The following is a 26314-nucleotide window of genomic DNA, read 5'->3' on the forward strand; positions in this document are numbered from 1 at the left end:
TAAAACAACACACAAACACACACAAATCCACCTCATCTTGGCGAGGTCGGATCTGTATGGTCGCAGCATCTTGTTATAATACCCAATAAAACACGGGCACAATTGCTTTCTGTTATAAATTCAAAACAGTGACTGGTTTGCTTTTTACTTTGATTGTTGGCTTGTTCGTGGTCTATAGCTTCTATTAGATCATCATAGGGAGGATCTGGATGCATGAGCAACATTGATGGTAAAGCGACACGTTGCCTGATTGTGATTGGGCCGATGTAAGGGGCCCATTTGACATTGTTTGTGGGCACGCCCCTGTCAGATGGGCTACCACGACATCTCGCATCTACATCATCATGGGCTCTTATCTTCTCAGCCCATGGTACATCATCGATTAATAACAATCCACGTCTATCGGCATTGCTGTTCCCCTCAAATACTAGTTGCACCGCACACTTCAACACTACGAAACTGTTCGACGTGCTTACGAGGACTTTGTATCGATTCCCTCCTCGGAAGCAGGTGGAGGGTTGAACTCGGGATTTACTGTGAATCGGAGGCATCCAATCGCTGTTATGCGGTATGTGGCATAGCCAAATGTGACGTCGATAGTTTGCCGGAAGCATAACACGCTGTCTGTAGGTCCAACTACGTTGAGCGGTTTTATCATTGATACTTATGAAAGCAGCATAATCAAAATCCAATGTGTTTCCATTGGCGGTGGCATAAACAGCGCATACATTCAAACCTCGGATCTTCCTGTCGAAAGGCACCGTGAAAGTTGCTGAACGCCCTTTTTTCGGATAGCTGAACCAACTTGGAATCTCTCTCCCGGGAAGGAATATATTACAGGGGCGAGGAAGTTCCTGTGCCCAAAGAAGAGTTTATCGGTGGATTAGATAGAAAATCTACGTTATTGAGCCTAGATTGAGCCCGGCCGGATCTGCTACCAAAATCATTTGTAAGAAGGCAATTCATTAAACATAAATTAAGGCCTGTTCGTTTTTCAATAAATTATTTACTCAGGTAAATGCAGTTACCTGGGAATAAGGTAATGACTTCTTACCTTCATTAAACATAAAGTAAGTTTTCCCTGGGAAACATTTACCCGAATAAGTGTATTTACCCATATTCGTTTGTTTTTTATGTGAATAAGGTAATGACTATTTTAGTCATAAAAATCATTATTAAAAAGGGCTTTTTTTGTCTCATTCAAGTACTGACAATTTTCTTCTTAGGTGAGAAAGTTATTTATCCACATAAGAGATGGGTATCATTTACCCAGATAAGCGACAAGAAAAAAAATAAACTTTCCCAATTCCTCCCCCCCCAAAAAAAAAAATCCGAAAAAAGAACACCCCCTAAATTCTAAGTTTACAATCCATGAAGCATAAAAGCAAGAAAAGAGAGAACGCCAACGATCAGACCAATAGGCACAGAAAGGAGGGTCATTAACCTCTGACAGGGACCACTTCAATAAAATGGTGGGGTTAAAGATTATGAAATGGTCAAGGTTAACCCCAAATCAAGACAACATCAACCAGAAAAGAGAGGCTCACGTGTATTTAAGAAGGCCAAAGACTCCTCCCTCCAAGCGTTCAATAAAAATTCTCCTTAAACCCAGGATATTGCTTAATGAATAGCTAGAGTAGGATGCTCATGAATAATATAATTAATACATACATATATTATATATCTTATAATTATATACATTTTAAATTATATAGTACATACCCAGCCTGCGCCCACTATACATGCCCATATTCTTTTATTTCCCCAATATCCAAGGAATTATTTAAACATCAAAAGCCTATTCACTTTTCCTCCCCACTCTCTACCCACCATGAATTGCTGCCACACATCTCTCAATTCATAATAGAGATGTGTGACTTCAATGCATAACAGGTAGAGAGTGGAGTAAGAAATCCCGAGTGATCAAAACAGGGCTCTGCCCCATTCTCTTTGTCAACATATCATTTAACCTTCCATTAATTATTTTGTTGTATTATTTCGGTTTTACACGTCAAGTTGGATACACCCAGTTCATTAGTCTGAAAAAGATCGACAAACCTCAAATATGGGCTCCGCCCCTTTATCACTCTCAACAATTTTACATTCAACTATTAATTTTTTTCTTCTTCTTCTTTTTATGTTCTTCAGGGGTTACATGGATTTAGAATCAATTCGGGTACAATTACTGCAGCAAACCTCCCTTTTGAAATCACTCCCAGGTTACTATTTTTGTTTGTAATAGAGAATAACAATCAACGGTTGATGCCTTGATGGTAACTGATAAGGGGTGATTTAACCCGACCTAGCGACCGAGGTGCACGTGGATGCGATCAGCCAATCGGATGATAAGCCAGCAAGGGGAGCCTTGTCAGTAGCTCGGGAACTTGAGCACCTCGGCATAAAATCATCTCGGCATAAAGGCACCTCGGCACCCTATTTAGTTTGGGGCCAAGGAACCAAAGTGCCACGTAATTAACTCCAGAAGCTTCCCTAACGGACTCCGAATCTCTCGGGATTACGATGTTTAATAACATGGCTCATCTTCACTCTGCCCGAATCGAAGGAAAGTGATAAACCTTATCAACTGGCGCATTGCTTTCCTTTGAAAACGGAACGGATCTTATCTATGCAGCCCGTAGATCCCAGAGCCTTTTCGTAAGATTCACGTCTACTCGACTATATAAGGGCATCAATCCTCAAGGTGAAGGTATGCGCGATTACTTGCACTCAAGTTCTCTAGAATTCATGCTTAGCTCGCAAATACAACAGAGTACTGACTTAAGCATTGGAGCGACCTCACCAGGTCTTCTACCCCGGTCTCTTTGAGCCCTGTTTTGCATACTGATCCAGCTCACAACGCGAGTACTTCCAACAATTCTCCAACTAGGAACTTCTAAATCACGCACCTTCAATTGGCGTTGTCTGTGGGAATCGATCGAAAGATCATCCCAATCTTAGTTGTAGCTTTAGTCTCCACCCCAACTTCAATGGACTCTTCCAGCAACATTGAGAAAAGCATCGAAATGAATGTCACTGGGGGCAAGATCAGCAATCAACATTTCCTCAAGGCCCCACAGTATGTATCGGCCAGTTTACTATTCCCCTCACAACTTTAGGGGTCCCATCACTGTCTATACCACAGGGCACCCCACAAGTGAGCATCCCGCTCCCCCCGGTGCACACGACCTTCTCAGAGCCATCTATGATCCCCCATGGAGTCGAGTAATCCCAGTTCCATGACCTTGTCCAGTATGTCCGGGCGATATAGATCTAGAAGTAGTAGGTCTAGTAGTTCCAGCAATTTCAACAGTGCTATCTGTACCAGCAATATCAACAACAGTTTCCATCGCTGCAGCTGAACCAGCAGTTGATTCCACCTTGACACACAGGGTTGCACCAGGGGCAGAACTAGAACCAGCCCAGAACTAGCCAAAACGTCCACCAATCCCCCATCAGGGTGAGAGGACATTGCAGGTGCTAGTGCTTCCCAGGGGCCAAACTCCACCTTGTGGGAGGAGGGACGGTCAACACATTCCTACGAAAACACAAGGAAACCTGAGAAATAGGCCTGAGGTCAGCCAACTCGATAGGGTTAACCAGCCGCGACACTCCCAGCAGGAGAACGATGGGTCGCGGGGAGATAATAACTAGCTCGGGGCCAGAGGTCCAAGCTCGAGGCCAGCCCCTTCAGTGCTCCATGGTAGCCGGCGCAAACTCCACAACCAAGAGAACTTGGAAAGAAGGAACCCAGACCCACCTTGCGACAATGTTTGGGAGCACGAAAGAATTAGGGTCGAGGTACCGGATCAAACTAGGGTCAACAACACCAACACTGACCCGGTGAAGAAGCAATAGTGGCAACGTCGCAAGGTTCGTCGCTCTTCAGCTAGAAACAGCTCACAAGTAAAGCCCAGCCGACAAGTAGAATGAGTTAAAGAAAGAGAAGAAGTAAGCTCGATAGCGACAAAGACTGCACCTCCCTTACTTAGCCAATCATCCCCTCTGTCCCCCGAGCTCCTAGCGGCCCCAATGTCGAAAGACGATCCCACCTCTAGATAAGTATGATGGGTCGTTCGACCCCAACGATCACGTGGATTCCTTTCAATCTCAGATGCACCTAGCTGGGGCTGACGAATCCTGCATGTGTGTGGCCTTCTCCACCACATTCAAGGGAGTAGTCCGTACCTAGTATAGAAACCTCGCATCGGGCTCCATCAAGAGCTAAGCGCAATTCGCAAACTTGTTCACTGCGCACTTCATCACCAGCAAGAAATGCCCGAGGTCACAGGAGAGCCTTTTGAACGTGGTCCAGAAGGAGGGAGAATCGATCAGAAGCTACATCAAGCACTTCAACGGCACCTGTCTACAGATACCGGACCTCGATCCAGCAGTACGTCTTACTGTAGCAAAGAAGGGGATCACCCACAAAAAGTTCAAGTTGCATGTGGTAGCCAACAAACTGAAAAATATCACTGACGTCCTTAAGTTGGCCGACCTGTTCATCGGTTTCGAGGAGGAGATTAACCAGAAGATTGATAATCCACCAACTGAAAAGAGGAAAGAGGATGAAGGGATGAGCAACAATGGGCAAAAAAGAAAGAAAAGTAAGTCCCTGAGCAGGAGAAGAAGAAAGTCAAGAAGCAAGTCCCCCTCGTGCGGCCACAAGCCAGGTCGGCATTCCAGGACTCCACCAATAGAGAGAACGAACTATACCCCTCTGAATGCTAAGCGATGAGAGATCTTAATGGCCATCAAGGACTCCTCATTTGTTAAATGGCCGCTCAGGCTAAGGGGAGACCCAGAAAAAAGAAACTCGAATGTCTATTGCCATTTCCACCGAGATCATGGACACAACATGGAAAATTGCAGGAACCTTCGCAACGAGATTGAAGAGCTTATCCGCCGCGTGTACCTGAAGAATTACATCATGCGAGAGGAGAGGGGGTAGGTAGACTGACAGGGGGATCATCAGGGGGACCAATGGAGGAATGCCCCCAAGACTAGCAGGCAGAACGAGCAGCCACCTTGGTAGCTACTAGAGGAGAGGCCAGTTCACAGAGTGATCAATATGATCACCGGAGGGTCCATCATAGCAGGATGTACATCAGCAATCGGGAGGGCCTCGGTCCGTGAGTTGAAACACGAGGAATAGAATCTTCCAAAGATACCTCAATTCGATGAACCTATCTATTTCATCGAAGAAGATGCACGCGGGATCCAGTACCCGCATGATGATGCTTTGGTAGCGAAGCTAAGAATCAACGACTTCAAGGTGAGACGAATCTTAGTGGACTCAGGCAACTCAACAGACATACTCTTCAAGGAGGCCTTCGACAAATTGCAGTTGCAACAGAGCGACCTAAAGCCAACAGATACACCCTTGATAGGGTTTTGCGGCAAAGAGGTTAGGCCTCTTGGTTGAGTCATAATACCTGTGGAGGCAGGCACGTGGCCGAACATTGCACGGTTTGAGCACACATTCCAAGTGGTCATGATTTCGTTTCCTTACAATGCGATAGTAGGTCACCCTATCACACACGTCTTACGTGCAATAGTGTCCACCTATTACTTAGCGATGAAATTTCCAACTCAGTACGGTGTAGGGATCGTGTGAGGTAACCAGTTCAAATCACGAAAATGCTATATGGCCTCCCTGAAAGGAAAGGCAAAGTTTGCGTAAGACATCGAGCTCAAGCAACCAATGAACTACACCAGGGAGTGAGCTGCTCCGATAGAAGAAATGACCCACATACCGATGTTCAAGACCGAGTCGACCAAAACTCTTCGGATCAGTGCCTTAATTAGAGAACCACTTCGAACTCAACTTTAAGCCTTTTACTTAAAAACTTAAATATTTTTGCTTGGTCTGTGGCGGAGATGCCCAGAATCAACCCTACAATAACAACTCACAAACTTAATGTGGACCATTTAGTTAGGCCAGTAAGACAAAGAAAAAGCAATCTCACCCTAGAGCAGTGGTGGGTGGTCGATGAAGATGTCGGGAAGCTCTTCGCCGCAAACTTTATTAGGGAAGTCCATTACCCGAATTGGGTCACCAACTCGATGCTGGTAAAGAAGGCTAATGGGAAGTGGCGCATGTGCATTGACTACACCGACCTGAATAGAGTCTGCCCGAAAGATTGCTTCCCACTGTCCAAAATTGACCGCCTATTAGATGTGACCTTGGGGCACGAGTTGCTGAGTTTTCTAGACGCCTACTCTGGTTATAACCAGATTAGGATGGACCTTGTTGACCAAGATAAGATTGCATTTGTAACTGAGCTTGGGCTGTACTATTATAAAATTATGCCCTCTGGTTTGAAAATTTTGGGGCAACATTTCAACGCCTTGTAAATAAAGTTTTTGAGCCGTAGATCGGCAATAAAATAGAATGTTATGTTGATGAAATGGTCGTGAAGACCCAGTTTTCGAACTCTTTGTTAAATGATTTAAATGACATTTTTCAAAATTTAAGGAGATATAATATGAAATTAAATCCGCATAAGTATGTCTTTAGAGTCACTTCGGGTAAATTCTTAGGATACATAGTCAACCGATGCGGCATCGAAGCCAACCCAGAAAAGATAAAGACAATCTTAGATATGAGACCACCTTAGAAAATAAAAGAAGTTCAAAGGCTGACTGACCAAGTAGCTGACCTAAGCCGCTTCATGTCTAAGTCGGCGGTCGATGCCTACCCTTTTTCAAAGCAATAAAAAATAGCAAGAATTTCAAATGGACCGAAGAGTGCTAGCTCACCTTTGATGAGTTGAAAAGGTACCTAAGTACCGCACCGATTTTAACTCGACCTGAAGAGGAGGACGAATTAAAACTATACCTCTCCGTGAGTGACGAAATAGTTAGTTTGGTGCTGATCAAGGAAGTAGATCGAGTCCAATGACCCGTTTACTAGGTTAGTAAAGTTTTGCAGGATGCAGAGACTAGGTATCCGGAGATCGAGAAACTAGCATATGCACTGGTCATAGTAGTCCGAAAACTATGCCCGTACTTCCAGGCCCACACTATTGTTGTTCTCACCAATAGAACCCTAAGGCAGATTCTACTCAAGCCCAAGGTGTCTGGAAGATTAACGAAGTGGTCCATCGAGCTGAGCGAGTACGACATCCAGTTTGAGCCACGACCAACAATCAAAGCCCAAGCCTTGGCGAACTTCGTAGTAGAGTGCATGTTCAACACGTCGGCCCCTGAATTGATTGAGCTCGCTCACACGTCGGAGACGTCAACTAGTGTAGCACCGAACCCGGTCAAAGTCGTACCGACCTGGGATGAGGAGCCCTGAATCCTCCACATTAACGGCTCATCCAATTAGCGAGGAAGCGGTGCAGGACTGATTCTGTACAACCCAAGCAAGGTGAAGTTGGAGTATGCTCTCTAGTTTGGATTCAAGGCATCGAACAACGAGGCGGAGTATGAAGCGTTGATTGCCAGGTTGAACTTAACAAAGGAAGTGCAAGCAAAACACCTTATCGTGTGTAGTGATTCACAACTGGTGATCAATCAAGTCACTGGCGACTATGAAGCCCACAACCCAACTATGGCAGCTTACCTAGTCAAAATCAGAGAGATCCTGCCTAGCTTCAGCTCCTATTTCATCAGACAAATTCTGAGGTCCGAGAACACTGAGGTTGTGCCTTATCACGTTTAGCGAGCATGAGCGACAACAATATGCGAACTGTGTATATAGAGGACTTACCTCGGCCCAACATTCTTGGGGGGCAGAAGAGGTTGCTCCTATGTTGCAAGCAAAATCGAGCTGGATCGACCCACTCACTGATTATATGCTCCACTAGACCCTACTTGTAGAACGCAATGCAGCTCGGAGGGTAGAGCATCAATCAACCAGGTACGTCCTCATAGATAAAAGGTTGTACAGGAGATCCTTAACACTCCCCTACCTGCGTTGCTTTTGTCCCTCAGAAGCTGAGCTCATACTTCGCAACACCCATGAAGGCCTGTGCGATGGACACTTGGGGACAGAGCCCTCGCACAGAAGGTGTTAAAGGCAGGGCTACTATTGGCCCACAATGAAGGCAGACACACTCAAGCTCGTCAAGAAGTGCGACAGATGTCAGAGGCATGCCAATATCCACCATCAACCTACTACCGATTTGAAATACCTTACTAGCTTGTGGCCCTTCACGTAGTGGGGAATCGACATCGTCAATCCTTTCCCACTGGCAACCAGGCAAAAGAAATTCTTGGTTGTGGCCGTAGATTACTTTACAAAGTGGGTGGAAGATGAGCCCCGAGTAACCATTATAGCTCGTAGCATACAAAATTTCTTCTAGAGGAGCATAGTATGCCGCTTTGGGCTACCCCGAGTGTTGATATCCAATAACGGAAAGCAGTTCGAAGATATCAAGTTCCAAAATTGGTGTGCCGAGATGGGAATTCAACAAAACTTCACCTCGGTGGCACACCCTCAAGCGAACGGATAGGCAAAAGTAACCAATAGGGCGATTCTTCGTAGACTGAAAGCTCGCCTGGCCCGAGCTAAGGGATTGGTGTAGATGAACTGCCCAATGTCCTTTGGGCCCCCCAAACTACTATTAAGACCGCAACTGGTGAAACTCCCTTTAACCTCACGTATGGTACAGAGGCGGTTATCCCGACAGAGATCAAGGTACCCATGTTGTGACTTGAGGCCTATGATGAGGAAGCAAACGATGACGAGCTCCGCACCAACTTGGACTCGGTAAAAGAGGTGCAAGACTTAGCCTATATTCGGACAACAACATACCTGCAGAAAGTAATTCGGTACTATAATGCTCGGGTCAATAAGCGACGGTTTCATATCGGCGACCTGGTTCTCCGGAAGGTTATGGTACCTGAGCGAAGTGTGGGTAAGCTCGGACCAAATTGGGAAGGACCGTACCATGTAAAATTGGTGTTTGGGGAAGGCACACATGAGCTCGAAACCATGGAAGGGAAGTAGGTACCTCGAGCCTGGAACGTCAACAACCTAAGAAGGTACAACTTATAAGTCCATGATGTAAAATTTTTTCCAAGTCCATGGGACCATCAAACTAGTCAAAAGGATTTGGAGCTGGAGAGAGGGCTATGAGTCACTTCCAGAGCCTAAGGGCCACATTGCTGAACTGACAGAAAACCTCGGTACTATGACAAGTCCTAGTTGCCTCTTCGGCATAGGCATACTCAATAAGTCCTAGTCGCCTCTTCGGCATAGGCATACTCAATAAGTTCTAGTCGCCTCTTCGGCATAAGCATACTCATTAAGTCCTAGTCGCTTCGGCATAGGCAAAAAGAAAAAAAGTCATTTCGACATGGGTAAGTGTGTAGCCCACGCATAGACAGGTCAGGTATATACCCTATAGTGTCTATCCACTTCGGCATACAGCAATACCGAGTTATTCCTACTTAGAGCCCAACTCGTTAGCTCGACACTTCGGGATAACCAACACTTAGAAAAATTTTTGCACATACAAGAGCTTGTTTCAAGTATGTCTCAGACTGGTAGACCAAGGTGTGGATCGAAGAGTTCACCCGACAAAAGAAGAAACAAAACATAAGTATTGGGGAAAAATCAAAGTATAAAGTGATCAAAGGTTGAGTACGTACCACCAGGCAATGTGTCACCGCTCTTTCCTCGAGTTGAACGGTCGATAGTTCGGCCCACCGAGTAGCCTCTTCGGCGAAGACTATATCTTTGCTCTTGAGGAAACCAAGCTTCGGACTCAAGATGCTCCAAGCTGGGATGTCACTGCCCGATGGGGCAGTTGCTTGAGCTCCCTAAGCCTTGGAAGATGTAGTTTCCTCGAGCAAATAAAGTGGGGAAGCCCTATCTTGGTCCTCCTCGACCAGGTCGATTACTAGTGGTTGTTCGGCATCGGTCGGGGGCTCAAAGGTGGTGGCACCGACGTCTGAGGTGGGAACCTCCTCATGAATGCAAGCCTTCTTGGAGGCCCTCTTCTTCTTCTTTCCCTTCTGCATGCCTTTGAAGAGCTCATCGGTGGAGAAGTCCGCCATGATAACTGTAAAAGGCAACGGACTGCATCAGATGCAACATCAAAGCAAAATAAAACAAGGAAAAAGTACGATGAATGGTGACCTACCGGGAGGGCTTAGGCCGGCTTGCACGAGCTTCTCCTCAGTCACAAAGTCCTTGAAATTCAGGCCAAGCTTCGTCCAAGCCCGAACTTGTTTATCTATCCTAATGCTAGGGTCCTAGATGGCAGGCCTCCAGTGAGTTGGAAAAGGCCATCCTTTCGCGTTACGGACCATGGAGTAATGTCTCTTCCAAGCCGGAACTTTGTTGGGGAGTTCGTGTAACAACTTGTACCCGGGGCGAGGAGACCTGTAATAGCTTTGCTTGTGCTCGGGTAGAACACAGGTCGAATTCTTTTTGATAGAAAGGATCGAGGAAAAAATGGCAAGGTCAAGAGGTTGGTTATAGTTATGGAAAGGGAGATGATACCTACAATGTTGCAAATGGAGTTCGGGTGGAGATGGTCTATGGCGAAGTCAAAGAATTTGACGATCTCGACTATGAAAGAATGAAGTGGGAAGCACAACCCGACTATGAGCTACTCCTCGAATACCACGATCATGTTAAGACCGTGCTCCCAAGGAAAGTTGCCTAAGGGGATTCTATACACTAAAGTGTTGGGTAACCTGTACCGAGCTATCAACAACAAGAGCCTATCTGTTGTCATCAAGGATGGGCCAAAGCTATCCGATTGACGACCTCGATGCAAAGTGGACGTTAACCTCCTAGAAGCCACGTGCTCTTGCCGAGGTGACTCCGACTCAAATGGATAGGAGCCCACCTCCTGCCCCAAGGTACCCACCTTGGCAGGATGAAAGTCCATGGCTCAAGCCGAGGTGCCCACTTCGGCCCTAGAAGACCCACCACCCCCATCCAAAAGGCTATCTAAACTAAGGCTAGACATAACGGATTAAAAGGAAACAAACGAACTTGAAGTAAAAAAGAGGGCAGGGCAAGGCGAATTCACCGTAAAACAAAAGAGGAAGTAAACTACCCCAGATACAAGACACGAGATGAAGAACAGATGCGCGACCTCAACTCTCAAATGCACTTTGAAGGATGAAGGAAATGGGACCTGGGTCCCCCTATTTATAGCCACAATACCCAGGAACTGATGATTCAGATTGACACAATCCTACGATTCTCGTGAAAATTGACTGCACTCCCCTCAAGGAAGATTTCGATTGAGCACGATTTTTGGCGTCTACGGAGTTAATAACCCGCATCCCCAACACGCGATCTGGTTTTTCTGATTAAGCCACATGAGTTACATTGGTCCGACCATAAAACTAAGAGGTGAACCAAGAAGAAATCAGGTCAACCTACTTGCGTTGACCGTGAACTCCCCGCACTGGGGTTACGACCCCTGGCACGGGGAGTGGGGGCAATTGATGAAGGGTGATTTGCCTCAACCTAGCAACCGAGGTACACGTAGATGTAATCAGCGAGTAGGATGACAATTCAACAAGGGAAGCTTTGTTAGTAACTCGAGAGCTTGGAAACTTGAGCACCTCGGCATAAAGTCATCTCAGCATAAAGGCACCTCGGCACCTAAGTTAGTTTGGGGCCAAGGAACCAAAGTGCCACATAATCAACTCTAGAAGCTTCCCAACGGGCTCCGAATCTCTCGGGATCACGACATCTAATAACAGGGCTCATCTTCACTCCGTCCAAACCGGAGGGAAGTTATAAACCTTATCAACTAGAGCATTGCTCTCCTTCAAAAATAGAACGGATCTTATCTATGCAGCCCGGAGATCCTGGAGCCTTTTCGTAAGATTCATGGCTACCCAACTATATAAGGGCATCAATCCTCAAGGCGAAGGTATGCACGATTACTTGCACTCAAGCTCTCTAGCATTCATACCTAGCTCACAAATACAATAGAGTATTGACTTAAGTATTGGAGCAGCCTCACCGGGTCTTCCACCCCAGTCTCTCTGAGCCTTGTTTTACAAAATGATTCAAATCACCATGCAAGTACGTCCAAACAATTCTCCAACTAGAAGCTTCCAGATCATGCACCATCAATTGGCAAAGGGTCCGTCCATCCACTTCTCTCTCTCTCTCTCACACACACACAACAGAGTTCTAAGTTCAATGAGAAAGGGAGAGGTAATGCCGTCTTTATATTTTACCATTTCTTTTTCTAAAAATTGACACCAAGGAGAACTCTCAAAGATGTCCCAGGATAGACACTCATTCTCTACTTTATAACTCCTGAAGAAAGCAATCTGTAAGTTTTTATATTCTTTAGATAGTTTGTTCTTTCAGTTCTATTGCAGGACCTAATTCGTAGCAGACCATAGTCTAATGTATCTATTTTATCCTATTAGCTTCGCCTTCTCTTCTTAACGTTTCTGAATTCGATTGTTGATATTTTTTAGCAATTCCAGTCACCATTTTCCGGCAACGTTGCCGTCGTAGAGTGGATCTTAAAACAGTGTGACAACAGTGCTTCGATATCCTGCTATGAAGCATTGTATTTTCATTTTGTATATGGCGGTTTTCTGGGCCCTAAGAGTATTTTACTACCAATTAATTATTAACGAATAGGGAGATCCATTAAGAGTATTTTACTACCAATTAATTATTAACAGTAAATATTAACATAATTAATAAAAAAAGTAAAATTTTATTAATAATTATTATTTTAAATTATTAACAGTAATTTACTAATAAAGGGGCATTTATTTTTGAGATTTTGAGAGGTGGGAAAGTTAGTCAATCAGATTAGGAAAAATCTATTTTCCTAGGTATTATTTATCCGGATAAGTGATACCTACCTCCTAGGTGGGTAAATAACTTTCCTGGAAAAGTTGTCAATACTTGAATCAGACAAAAATACCCCTTATAATAATAGATTTTTGTGGCTAAAATGGTCATTATCTTATTTATGTAGAAAATAAAAGAATTAATTTACCGTTAAACAAATGGGGCCTAAGAATTAAGTTTCTTAAAAATCCACTATGTTAGTTACATTAATAACGTTTTATAATTACCTTACCTTGAAGGTTGATTAAGTTAATTTAGTGTATATTAATTTGTTTCTGCTAAATTAGATAGAATATTAACTCATCTTCTAACAAAAATATCCTTGACATGCATGGTAATTAATGGATGTCCATTTTAAAATATTGTTTTAGCCTAAACCAATTTCTGATAAAATATTAATTGGATGTCCATTTTAACAATAATTAAAATTAAAAAAAAAAAAATAGATGCCCACGCTGGTGGGTGGGGTGCAACTTGCATGCGTTCAAGTTACACCATCAAGATCATAGGCTAGTCCAAGTCAAGTTGGGTTAGGTCACAAATGATCATCGAGTAATGTGATTATAGGATGAAATATGTGATACTCACATAAAGAAAACACAGGCGATCACATCAGCGCCCCACTGTCACCCCACCTGCACATCTCAGCGTGCATTGGGAACATCTCCCATATTTATCATCTCCGATTTCCCAATACAAGGTTGGGATGTGCTGTGGGGCGCTGATGTAAACCCTCTACACAGGCCGTCAACTGCAGTTAATCAAGATTGTTGGAAGCAAAAATTGCTACCAAAATGGGCGGTAAAGATTAGCATTATTGGTTAAACAGCCTCTAACATAGCCAACATGTGCAGCTAACCCGGGGTGAGAGAGAGAGAGAGAGAGTACCATATCGCCATGTCCTGCTCTGTGATCAGCATGTGGTCGATCCATCCACTCAGGAGTCAAAAATTCCAAATTATTATTATAACGCATCATCGATGTACAACCATCGGCACACAAGTTCTCCAACCTTGGTGGGAGCTCAGGGATTGATTGAAGTTTTTTGCTATTACTTAACCAAAGTTCCTGAAGCTGAGAAAGACGATTGATGCTGACTGGTAGGCTAGAAAATCTGTTCCAGCAAAGACGCAGCTCTTTCAACGAGGACAATGTCTCTAGATTTGTCAATGTTTTCAACGACCAACTGTCTGCATGCAAGGCCTTCAAATTCAGAGGAAGCTCTGGAAGTGATTGAAGTTTGTTGCAATCATCCAACACAAGCAACTTAAGCTCAGAAAGGTGATTGAGGTCTGGTAAGCTACAAAATGCATTGGAGCTTAGATCTAACTCTTGCAATGACTGTAATCTCCCAATATCAGCTGGAATTGCACTTTCTAGTGTATTGCAGTAACTAAGACATAACCTTCTTAACAAGTGTAAACCTGAAACTGGAGCTGGTGATGTAGTGATACCACAGCCAAGTTTTGAACATCCAGATATTATAAGCTGTCTAAGAGATTTCGACTCTTCAAGGCTACTTGGAAGATTCATCAGACTCGTGCAATCTCTTAGATTCAAGAAAACAAGCTTTTCAAGATGTCCAATGGAATGGTGAATCTGAACCAAACTTGTACAATCTTCAAGAATCAACTTCTCAAGATTAGGTAGCTCCAAGAAATCAGGGGTTTTCTTCAAGCAATGGGAGTGACTAAGATTAAGGATTTCCAACTTTTTGAGAAACTGTAGATCAAAAAATACCAAGAAAAAGGAATTACATTTCCATCAAATATACATTTGGTATATAAATAAAAAATGAAAACCAACAAAAGTATGCTTAACCTTGGCTTCCTTCCAAACTTTTCTGATGGTACTATATTGCATGTCAAGGATAACGAGATTCTCCAAATGAAAACTGGTTGGGATAGACTTGTAAGGGAACCCGTGCCAACATAGCCAACTTAACTCATTGGTGGAAAAATGTCTAAAGTCCCCTCTGAGTTGCACATAATTTAGCTGGAGCAGCCTTAGTTTGCTCATATCTGCAAATGCTTTAGTACTCCATTGTGAGTCTTTTGGCTGAGGAAAGTTCACTACAAGACCTTCAATTTCTGCTGTTCCCTGGTAACAAATCCAATTGGGTAAGTAGAAATGTACAAGCACAAAGATGCACACACATACACACATGTTCTTACGTTTTGTCTTGTCAATACAACACGAACATCGTCAGGGTCCCACAATCTGCTGCGTTTTTCAGGAGAGTCTGGGTATTTTTCACGAACAATTTCCCTCCCCATGTCTCGAAGTAAATCATGCATTCTTAGTTGATTCTTGTAATTGATGCTTACAAGAGACAAGCGAGTGAGAATACTCAACCCAATTTCTGGGAAGAAATCACAGCCATGTAGTATTTTACTTACATAGTTTCTGTCCATTCCAATGAAGAAGCATGCAATGTCAAGGAATATAAACTTCTCATTATCATCTAGGGCATCAAAACTTATTTTAAGTTTCTCTTGAATACTAGCTTGAGGAATTCGTTTTAGCTGGTCCACCACATTATGCCATTCCCTTTTGTGAGATAAAAGTGAACCTAAAACCTCAAGAGCTAAAGGAAGCCCTCCAGCATATCTTACTACTTCCTTTGACAGATCCTCATAATCTTCTTTAGGATGATCCTGCTTAAAAGCATGCAAACTAAAGAGATTCATCGAGTCCTCTGGGCTTAATGTTTGAACCATATATTTTTCATCCACTTTTACCCGGTTCAGAAAAGACTCATCTCTAGTTGTTATGATGATTCTACTACCATTACCAAACCCTCTACAACCCCTTATTAATTTATCTACTTGGCACGATTCGTTTACACCATCCAAAACAACAAGAACCCTTTTCTTACAAAGTCTCTCTTTGATCACATTGATTCCTCTGTCAACATTTCCTATCTTAATCAGGTCCTTTTCCTTTAGAATTTCAGAAAGAAGTTGTTTTTGTAACTTAAGTAAATCATTTTGTTGCTCCAAAGCTTCAAGAAAGCTGCTGCCTTCAAATTCTTCATAGATACAGTTATAGACAGCTTTAGCAATGGTTGTCTTACCTATTCCTCCCATCCCGTAGATGCCTATGATGCGAATGCCATTTGAAGAAAGACTTAACAATGAGATTACATGTATTACACGAGAATGTATTCCAATTACATATTTGCCCACATCCAAGTGTGTTTTATTTAGTTTTGTCGAAACCTCTCTTACAATCCCATCTATGAACTTTGCTTCATACCTGCCAATTGTGATTCAATTAAGAATATTTAATGATAACAAGCAATGGTAGAGAGCAAAAATCAATGAATTAGCTAAGGCATAAAAAGTGACTGTAGCATCTCAGATAAGAAGGATATGAAAAACTTTGGCTGTTAGGGAAAACAGGCTAGGCTATTTGGGAGCTTCCTGTGCATGAGCATGACACATTATCCCACTTAATTCCTAGCTTGTCTTTTTGACTAACAGAATATTGTTGCAAATAAGAATGCAATTTAGGTCAGGTTGGAAATTTGTTAAAATTGCAGTGAGTCCAAACACTCACCTGATCCTGATGTAGTTGAAATTCTTCAAATCAGGCAACCCATCTTGCGAACCTAATTTCAAATACTCTTCTACCCCACTTTTTCCAAACAGCCAAACTTTCCCCAGAAGATTATGGAATGTTAAGTAGTACTTGAAAATTGAAATAATTACATAGTTCTGTTGAGTGCTAGTACCCAATTTTGTCCCGTGCCTTATCTCTTTTCATTTTCTGAGTCCCACCCCATCGCTCTGCTGTTAAAGCACAAGAGCACCTTTTAAGCTTTCTATTAGGTTTCTTAAAGTTAAAAGAATACTAAAACCACCATCAGCACATGTCAAAATTCAACCTCTTCACTATTTCATTGAGATTTGAAAGTTGAAAGGTTTAGGACCTCTATGAAGTGTGTATAACCCTGGGCTTGAACGCTCCTCACAACCTTACTGGAAGATATATTCATTATTCATTAACCATCAAAGTTTCTGGATGTTAAAATTCAGTCCAAGGTGCCTTCTACTTAACCCTTTATCATATAATGTCCCTTAATTAGCCACCAATCAGTAACCAAGTAAAGATCTCAGCTTCGCTTCTTGGAATTAAGAGATCCCAGGTTTAGCCCAGAAAAATTTTTGAGTGATCCGAGCAAGGTTGCTTAATTTTCAAGTAGTGAATTGGGAAATACGTTCAGATTTTAAACTTTCGAGTAAGAAATTAGTGAACATTTTAATATAATCTACTAAGAACACAAAAGTTGAGCAGAGGGGTTAGTTACCCATCACCAAGATCCCACTTGACCAAACTTGCAGCTTCCGTGAGAGCTGACCTCCATCTCTGCACCTTCTCCACCATCTCACTCTCTTCGTGTTTCGCAAATGCTTCTGCAAAACTACCCGTCTGTTGCTGGACATCGTCCGGACCGATGTCGTAGAAGACAGGCAGAACCACCTGACCCAGCGTTCTCTTGCATTCAATGATTTTCGAAAGTTCATCCAAGCACCATCTAGAAGAAGCGTAGTTCTTGGAGAAAACTATGATTGAGATCCTTGATTTTTCAATTGCTCTCAACAGCTCTGGCGAGATCTCTTCTCCTCTGCTGAGTTCTTCATCATCTATGAAGGTGTTGATCCCTCTTTGACCCAAAGCGGTATAAAGGTGGTCCGTGAAGTTCTTCCGAGTGTCTTCACCTCTGAAGCTCAGGAAGACGTCGTAGTTTCCTGTCCAGGTCGAAGAAGCCATGGAAATAAAAGGAAAAAAAAAGCACAGGAAATCGGGAGAGATCAGAGGTAGAACAGGCTTGATCCTTGACGCTATTCTGCGAAGTCGTTGCTTTGCCCTATATGTTTTGATTTGTTTTTGGAAATTGGAACTGATGCCTTTAATCGTTTCAATTGCCAGGTTTTGAGTTCAGGTCACAGCTCACAATTAAAAATATGTAAAACAATATTAAACTGTTGACTTTTGGCTTATTTTTAAGAGTGGTGATCAAATGAGTGTGTTATCGTTGTACAAACAGTCTACCATGTTTTTCCCTGCTTTGCTCAAATTTTCAGTCTCCGACAGTAAAAGAAATGAAAAATTTTATCTTCTTTGAATGAGTCCGGATTACCGCCCGCACATTCTCCACACATTTCTTTCTCTAGCCAATCTGTATATCTATACTATCTATATTATATTATTTTATATATAAAAGTGTGAATGATATATGAATTTTTTTTATTAAAATTATTCTTTACTTTTTGTAGAAAGGTATAAAAGTCATTTTATTACAGTTTTAATGACTACTAAAATATCCATAATTGTGTATTTAGTTCATATCTAATGGTAAGTATTGAAAATGTAATTTAAGTTGTTATTTCTATCTCATTTAATCCCCTCTTGTAATTAAATTATCAACTCCCATTTTCCTTTATTAAATTAGATTTGTGTCAATAATTTTAATAATATAAATCCATATATTTTAAAACTGACTCAAAAACAAAATTAATTTTAATTCAAGTGGTGGCTAAGCAATTCAACCATCTGAATCAAATTGATCAACCTACAAAGGCACACTTAGGTAATAAAAATTTTAAAATAGAAATAAATATAGAAATTTACAAAAAAATGTAGAAAATTAGACACGATTATGATAATTTTATTAATCCAATTAAAAAATAAGTGCAGTAAACACAAATTATTTTTATTGGTAATGAAAATAAAATACATAATTTAAAACTGACCAAAAATGAAATTATTTTACTGTTTGGAAAAGGTCAATAGTTTAAATTTTGGGTCAAACATGTTAAACTTTAATGTAATAAATAAATAATAAAATATAATAAATGAAAAAAATACATAAATTTTGCAAAAGACACATTTAGCCACAAGTATAATATCACATATTTATCATATTAAACAAAAAGTAAGTGTGACATATTGGAATTATTTTTACACACAAAAATTAAAAAAAAAAGTTATAAAAAAAATTGAACACATCTATAATTCTATATTTACACAACTATTAAAAATATTAAGAACATTGTAGAATTTCTTTTGAATAAAATACTCAATTTTGAATTTAGTCCCTATTTAATTAAACTTTACAACTCAATCCGATTATCACATATTTGGATGAGGTGTTTATGTAATCAAATTTGGATTTGCAATCCGCATCCAATTAATAATAAATGTAGTAGTTCAAATTACATTTTATGCCCTCACAAGTGTAGAGACGAAATTCAAAAATAGGATTTAATGAATGTTAGTGGGAGTTATTACATTAAATATGACTTAATGAAAAGCATTTGAATGGAGAAAAAAGTGGTTGATCAAATTATGTTTATGTCCTTACAATGAGAGAGAGAGAGAGGGGAAGATCTCTCGTTAACACTTTTTATAGTAGTATAGATATGGTCTTAGAGCTTTTGTTCATAAATGTTGTTCATTTAGTTTACTGTCACAATTAATGTTTTTTATTAAAAAACAAATTTGCCCCATGATAGCTCAAGATTAAGGGATAAATTATGTCCAATGAAAACTCCAGACAATAAGATCCATTCACACTTTTATAAAGAGTATAGATATAGATAGTATAGTGTATGGATAGATATAGATTGTGTGGGGAAAGGAAGACGGGAAGAAGCCTTTCAAAGTCTAAAACTCCTTTTCTATTTTATGTGCAAGATTCCTAAGGCATCTGAGGGAGTTTCTTGAAACAGTTAGGGGATGTTCTAGAACATGAATGCTTTAATTTTTCTAATCAAAGAGCAGAAAAACAAAGGCATCCTCTTGAACTCTACTTTTGTTTTCAAAGAAAAACACAAACAAAAATTCAATAACATGTTTTTGGTTTCAGTTTTTGAAAACAAAAACCATATACATCCAAGAACATTTTCTTTTTTTTTTTGTGTGTTTTCATTTCAAGAAACAATCTATTTTCAAACCAGATGGTTATGTGTTTTTGAAATTGGGCAACAAGAGAAAAAACATAATTCACATTGTAGAAGGTTTCATTAACTAGTAAACTAAATGGCTGTTTAATGGACTGTAAAACGAATGATAACACCCCATACGCTAGCTATAAAATACATTATATATGAGCATTACGTTCAGTTCAGCCAATCCGAATTATAATCTGCATCTGTGATCACATCAGGTACCAACTTTATTATCGGCAAAGGGACAGGTATCCTGATTGGTCCGATGTAAGGGGCAAAATTGACCACCCTTGGGGCCTCGGCCCTGTCACCATTTTCGACCCTCATCCTCTCAGCCCATGGTCTATCATCTACTAATAACAATCCCTGTTTATCAGCAATGCTATCCCCCTCAAATACGAGCTGCACGGCACACTTCTCCACTAGAAAACTGTTGGACGTGCCCACAACAACGCCGTATCGATGCCCGCTTCGGAAGCAGGTAGCCGGTCGAATGCGGGAATTACTAGTAATTGGAGGCATCCAGTCGCTATTATGCGGTACGTGACACAGCCAAATGTGCCGCTCACCGTTTGCTGGTAGCATAACACGTTGTGAGTAGGTCCAATTACGCTCGGTGGTATAATCGCTGATACGTATGGAAGCAGCAGGATCGAAGCGCAAGCTGTTTCCTGCAATGGCTACATAAACAACGCATACATTCAAAGCTCGGACCTTCCTGTCGAAAGGCATCATGAAAGTTGCTGAACACCCTTCTTCTTGATTGCTGAACCACCCCGGAATATCTCTCCCAGGAAGAAATATATTACAGGGAAGAGGACGTCCCCGAGCCTGCACAGAGATTCATCAATGGATTAGCTAGGTAGCACAACTACATTGAAATGATGGCAGCAGATCTCATTCCTAAATTGCTTCTTTGTTTGCAGCATGGATTGGCTGCATGTGGCAACAATGAGATCGGATTAGCTGAATATCATGGCTGTTTTACTGGATGAATCAGTCATTTTGTTCAACACCAGTCATTTTGTTGAGCAAAATGATTGATCCCACAGCCATCAAAGCAAAACAGCCATCAGATTCAGCTAATCAGGTCTCCACAACAAAAAAGGGGCCGGGGAGAGCCTGTCCCCCTACTCATAAACCCACAACCCGGGTCTACAACCAGCCAGAGAACTTACCAAGCCACCATCAGTTGGTGGATTTACATTTCCATTCAGTATGTGATAGGTATTCCCATACATATGATATTGGGACACCTTTCATAGGAGTGCAGAAGTTGAGGAAAAAAAGTGAAGACATAGATACAGGTATAAATTTTATATGGTCTAGACAAGAAAATTTTGGCTTATCTCCGCATGACACTTTAGTTTACTCAAACTCCTAATAGTGTCAGTGGAGTCTGGATTGGCTGCATTTGATAGCTGTGTTAGAAGCTGTTTAACTAATAATAACCCCTGGGTGCCAATTGAGAAATTGGAATGGTTGTGGAGCATATACACTTGATGGCTGAGGTGGGGCATTATTATTGGTTAAACAACCCTATCACGAGAGCGGATTAGCTGAATTTCATGGTGTAGAGCACTATTATTGGTTCCACAGCCCGTAGCATAGCCATCAAATTCAGAGAGAGAAAGGGAGAGGGATAGTACCGGATCGCTGTGTTCTGCGGCCATATGATCAGCATGCATTGGTTCGATCCACTTAGGAGTCTGAAATTCCAAGTTGCAATTATTAAGAATCAGCAATTCACAACCATCAGCACACAAGTTCTCTAACCTTGGTGGGAGCTCAGGGATTGATTTAAGCCTTCTGCTATAACTTAGCCAAAGGTCCTGAAGCTGAGAAAGACAAGTAATATTGTCTGGGAGGCTAGAAAACCTGTTGTAGCAAAGATGCAGCTCTTTCAAAGAGGACAAGATCTCCAGATTTGACAATGTTCTCAACGATGAGCAACCATCTGCATGCAAGGCCTTTAAACCCAGAGGAAGCTTTGGGAGTGATTGAAGTTTGTTGCAATCATCCAACACAAGTGAGTTAAGCTGAGAAAGGTGACTGAGGTCTGGTAAGCTACAAAACTTATTGAAGCTTATATCCAACTCTTGCAGTGACTGCAACCTACCAATGTCGGCTGGAATTGAACTTTCTAATCTATTGCAATAACTAAGAAATAACCTTTTTAAGAAGCGTAAACCTGAAACTGGAGCTGGTGATGTAGTGATGCCATAGCCAAGTTTTGAACATCCATGTGTTATTAGTTGTTTAAGAGATTTCGACTTTTCAAGGCTGTTTGGAAGATTCATAAGACTCGTACAATCTCTTAGATTCAAGGAAACCAACTTTTCAAGATGCCCAATGGAATAATGAATCTCAACCAAACTTATACAGTCTTCAAGAATCAACCTCTCGAGGTTAGGGAACTTCAAGAAATCAGGGGTTTTCTTCAAGTAATGGGAATGACTAAGATTAAGGATTTCCAACTTTCGGAGAAACTGTAGATCAAAAAATACCAAGAAAAAGGAGTTGTATTTCCATCAACTATACATATGATAAATAAAAAATGAATACAAACAATATACAGTATGCTTACCTTGGCTTCCTTCCAAACTTTTCTGATGGTACTATGTTGCATGTCAAGGATAACGAGATTCTCCAAATGAAAACTGGTTGGCATAGACTTGTAAGGGAATCCGTGCCAACATAGCCAACTTAACTTATTGGTGGAAAAATGTCTGAAGTCCCCACTGAGTTGCACATAATTCAGCTGGAGCAGCCTTAGTTTGCTCATATCTGCAAATGCTTTAGAACTCCAGAGTGAATCTTCTGGCTGAGGAAAGTTCACTACAAGACCTTCAATTTCTTCTGTTCCCTGGTAACAAAGCCAATCAGGTAAGTAGAAATGTACAAGCCCAAGGGCGCATGTATATATACATACACATATACTTGTTCTTACCTTTTGTCTTGTCAATACAACACGAACATCCTCAGGATCCCACAATCTGCTGCGTTTTCCAGGAGAGTCAGGGCATTCTTTACGAACAATTTCCCTACCCATGTCTCGAAGCAAATCATGCATTCTCAGCTCATTCTTGTTATTGATACTTACAAGAGACAAGCGAGTGAGAAAACTTAACCCAATGTCTGAGAAGAAACCACAACCAAGTAGTATTCTACTTACATAGTTTTTGTCCATTCCAATGAAAAAGCATGCAATGTCAAGGAATATGAACTTCTCATTATCATCTAGGGCATCAAAACTTATTTTAAGTTTCTCTTGAATACTCTCTGCTGGAATTCTTTTTAGTTTGTCCACCACATCTTGCCATTCCCTTTTGTGAGATAAGAACGAACCTAAAACCTCAAGAGCTAAAGGAATTCCACCAGCATATCTTACTACATCCCTTGAGAGATCCTCATAACCATCTTTAAGATGATCTTGCTTAAAAGCATGCAAACTAAAGAGATTCATCGAGTCCTTTAAGCTTAATGTTTGAACCTTATATTTTTCATCTGCTCTTACCCAGTTCAGAAAAAACTCATCTCTAGTTGTTATGATGATTCTACTGCCATTACCAAACCATCTACGATCCCTTACTAATTTATCTACTTGGCTCTTGTTGTTTACACCATCCAAAACAATAAGAACCTTTTTCTTACAAAGTCTCTCTTTGATCACATTGATTCCTCTGTCAACATTTCCTATCTTAATCAGGTCCTTTTCCTTTAGAATTTCAGAAAGAAGTTGTTTTTGTAACTTAAGTAAATCATTTTGTTGCTCCGAAGCTTCAAGAAAGCTGCTGCCTTCAAATTCTTCATAGATACAGTTATAGACAGCTTTAGCAATGGTTGTCTTACCTATTCCTCCCATCCCGTAGATACCTATGATGCGAATGCCATTTGAAGAAAGACTTAACAATGAAATTACATGTATTACACGAGAATGTATTCCAATTACATATTCACCCACATCCAAGTGTGTTTTATTTAGTTTAGTCGAAACCTCTCTAACAATCCCACCTATGAACTTTGCTTCATACCTGCCAATTGTGATCCAATTAAGAATATTTAATAACAATAAAAGCTTAACAAGCAATGGTAGAGAACAAAAATCAATGAATTATCTAAGGCATAGAAAGTGAATGAAGCTTATTTGGATGTAGCATCTCAGATAAGAAGGATAAGATAACTTTGGCTGTTAGGGAAAACAGCCTAAGCTATTTGGGATCTTCATGTGCATGAGCATGACACATTATCCCACACAATTCATAACTTGTCTTTTTGACTAAAAGGATATTGTTGCAAATAAGAATGCAACTTGGGTCGGGTTGGAAATTTGTTAAAATTGCAGTGAACCCAAACCCAAACCTGACCCTGATGTAGTTGAAATTCTTCAAATCAGGCAAACAAACTTGCGGCCTTGATTCCAAAATACTCTTCTACCCCACACCCATGGTAACATATCATGTGCAGGAAGCTCCCAAACAGCCCAGACCACTTTTTTCAAGCAGCCCATTTTTTAAGCTTTCTATTAGGTTTCTTAAAGTTAAAAGCATACTAAAACCATCCGCATCTCAAAAGTCAACCTCTTCACTATTTGGTTGGGATTTGAGAAAAATGGTTTAGGACCTCTATGAAGTATGTATGACCTAGGGCTTGAACGGTCATCACAACTTTGCTGGTGGATTCATTAACCATCAAAGTTTCTGAATGTTAAAATTCAGTCCAAGGTGCCTCTTACTTAACCCTTTTATCATGTAATGTTCCTTAACTAGTCACCAATCAGTAATCAAGTAAAGATCTCAGCTTCGTTTCATGGAGGTAAGAGATCCCAGGTTTAGCCCAGAAAACTTTTTGAGTGATCCAAGCAGGGTTGATTAATTTTCCTTATGAAATGAAAATTTCAAGTAGTGAATTGGGAAACACGTTCAGACTTTAGAATTTCGAGTGCAAGGCAACCTACAGTAATTTTCTCTAAATACAAATAATTAGTAAAAATGTTTATAATCTACTGAAAAAAGAAAGGTTGAGCAGGGGTTGGTTACCCATCGCCAAGATCCCACTTGGCCAAGCTTGCAGCTTCCGTGAGAGCTGACCTCCATCTCTGCACCTTCTCCGCCATCTCACTCTTTTCGTGTTTCGCAAATGCTTCTGCAAAACTACCCGTCTGTTGCTGGACGTCGTTCGGACCGATGTTGTAGAAGACAGGCAGAACCATCTGACCCAGCGTTCTCTTGCATTCCATGATTTTCGAAAGTTCATCCAGGCACCATCTAGAAGAAGCGTAGTTCTTAGAGAAAACGATGATTGAGATCCTTGATTTTTCGATTTCTCTCAACAGCTCTTGCGAGATCTCTTCTCCTCTGTTAAGTTCTTTATCATCTCTGAAGGTGTTGATCCCTCTTTGAACCAAAGCGGTATGAAGGTGGTCGGTGAAGTTCTTTCGAGTGTCTTCACCTCTGAAGCTCAGGAAGACGTCGTAGTTTCCTGTCCAGGTCGAAGAAGCCATGGAAATAAAAGGACCAAAAAAGCACAGCAAATCGAAAGAGGTCAGGATAGAACGGGGCTTGAGGCGATTATGCGAATTCGTTGCTTTGCCCTATATATATGGTTTTGATTTGTTTTTGGAAATTGGAACTAATGCACTTAACTATTTCAATTGCCAGGTTTTGAGTTCAGGTCACAACTCAACGAAAAAAAAAATGTAAAACAATATCAAATTGTTGTTTTTTTGCTTATTTATTTAAGAGTGGTGATCCAATGAGTGTGTATGTGTTCTCGTTCAAGACCCGAAGCATTCTACCCTGTTTTTCGCTCGATTTCTCAAAATTTCAGTCTCCGACAGTAAAAGAAATGTAAATACCAAAAAAAAGACAGTAAAGAAATGAAAAATGTTCTCTTCTTTTCCGGCCAATGAATGAGTCCGGCTTACCGCCGGCTTAGCACTGAATAAGATCGTTCTCCCCCTCTTTCTTCCTGTAGCCAATAATAAGAAATTCTTGAAAAAAAGCTGAAAGCTCTTTCAGTCTTCCTGCAAGTCTTACAGTACAGGAATGATCGTGGGCCGGGCCGGGCTTAGCACCAAACGGTAGGGGTGCCTAGGCCCAGTCCCAGCCCAGCCGCTACCCGGGGCCTAAATTGCAAGCCCAGGCCTAGGCGGGTTTACAGTCTTTTTGAGCCTAATGAACAATAAATTAAGATAAATTTATAATAAATAGTATTCAAAATGGAGAATGATACGACTGTTGAGAATGTTTTTGGAAATGACATGTTGGCCCATTGAATCTCTGCTTGTTTTTTTGATTAAAATAATATTAGAAATATTTGAAGATTAAAATATTTTATAATTCTTCAGAAATATAAATGTGCACATTTGATTTCCCACTTGGGAGTTTAATTGTCCATGTAAATTTGATGAATTGGGCATTGATGGTGATTGGACATCACCTATTAAGCCCTTACCGGATGGAGTGCTTGCTAAAAATAGCATTTTTGACCACATGGTTTGGCATAAGTGACGTGTTTGATCAACTAATTGACACATGAAGTTTAGTGACTATAT

General features: G+C 41.1%; 1 protein-coding gene across 1 annotated transcript; it reads right to left on the bottom strand.

The window, feature by feature from the left end:
• On the bottom strand, positions 1-25882 carry LOC104589071 (putative disease resistance protein At4g19520). The gene is made up of 10 exons (XM_088893761.1): positions 24798-25882; positions 22709-23792; positions 22346-22624; positions 21408-22247; positions 19933-20589; positions 17115-17740; positions 14977-16060; positions 14624-14902; positions 13691-14524; positions 1-854 (listed from the first exon to the last, which is right to left on the bottom strand). Exons 1-10 carry the CDS (start codon positions 25259-25261, stop codon positions 33-35), a joined length of 6969 nt encoding a protein of 2322 aa, XP_088749887.1. The 5' UTR covers positions 25262-25882; the 3' UTR covers positions 1-32.
• Positions 25883-26314: the final 432 nt, after the last annotated feature.

The sequence above is a fragment of the Nelumbo nucifera genome, chromosome 8, assembly GCF_055504915.1.
Source record: "Nelumbo nucifera cultivar China Antique chromosome 8, China Antique-T2T, whole genome shotgun sequence".
In the NCBI taxonomy this organism is placed as follows: Eukaryota; Viridiplantae; Streptophyta; class Magnoliopsida; order Proteales; family Nelumbonaceae; genus Nelumbo; species Nelumbo nucifera.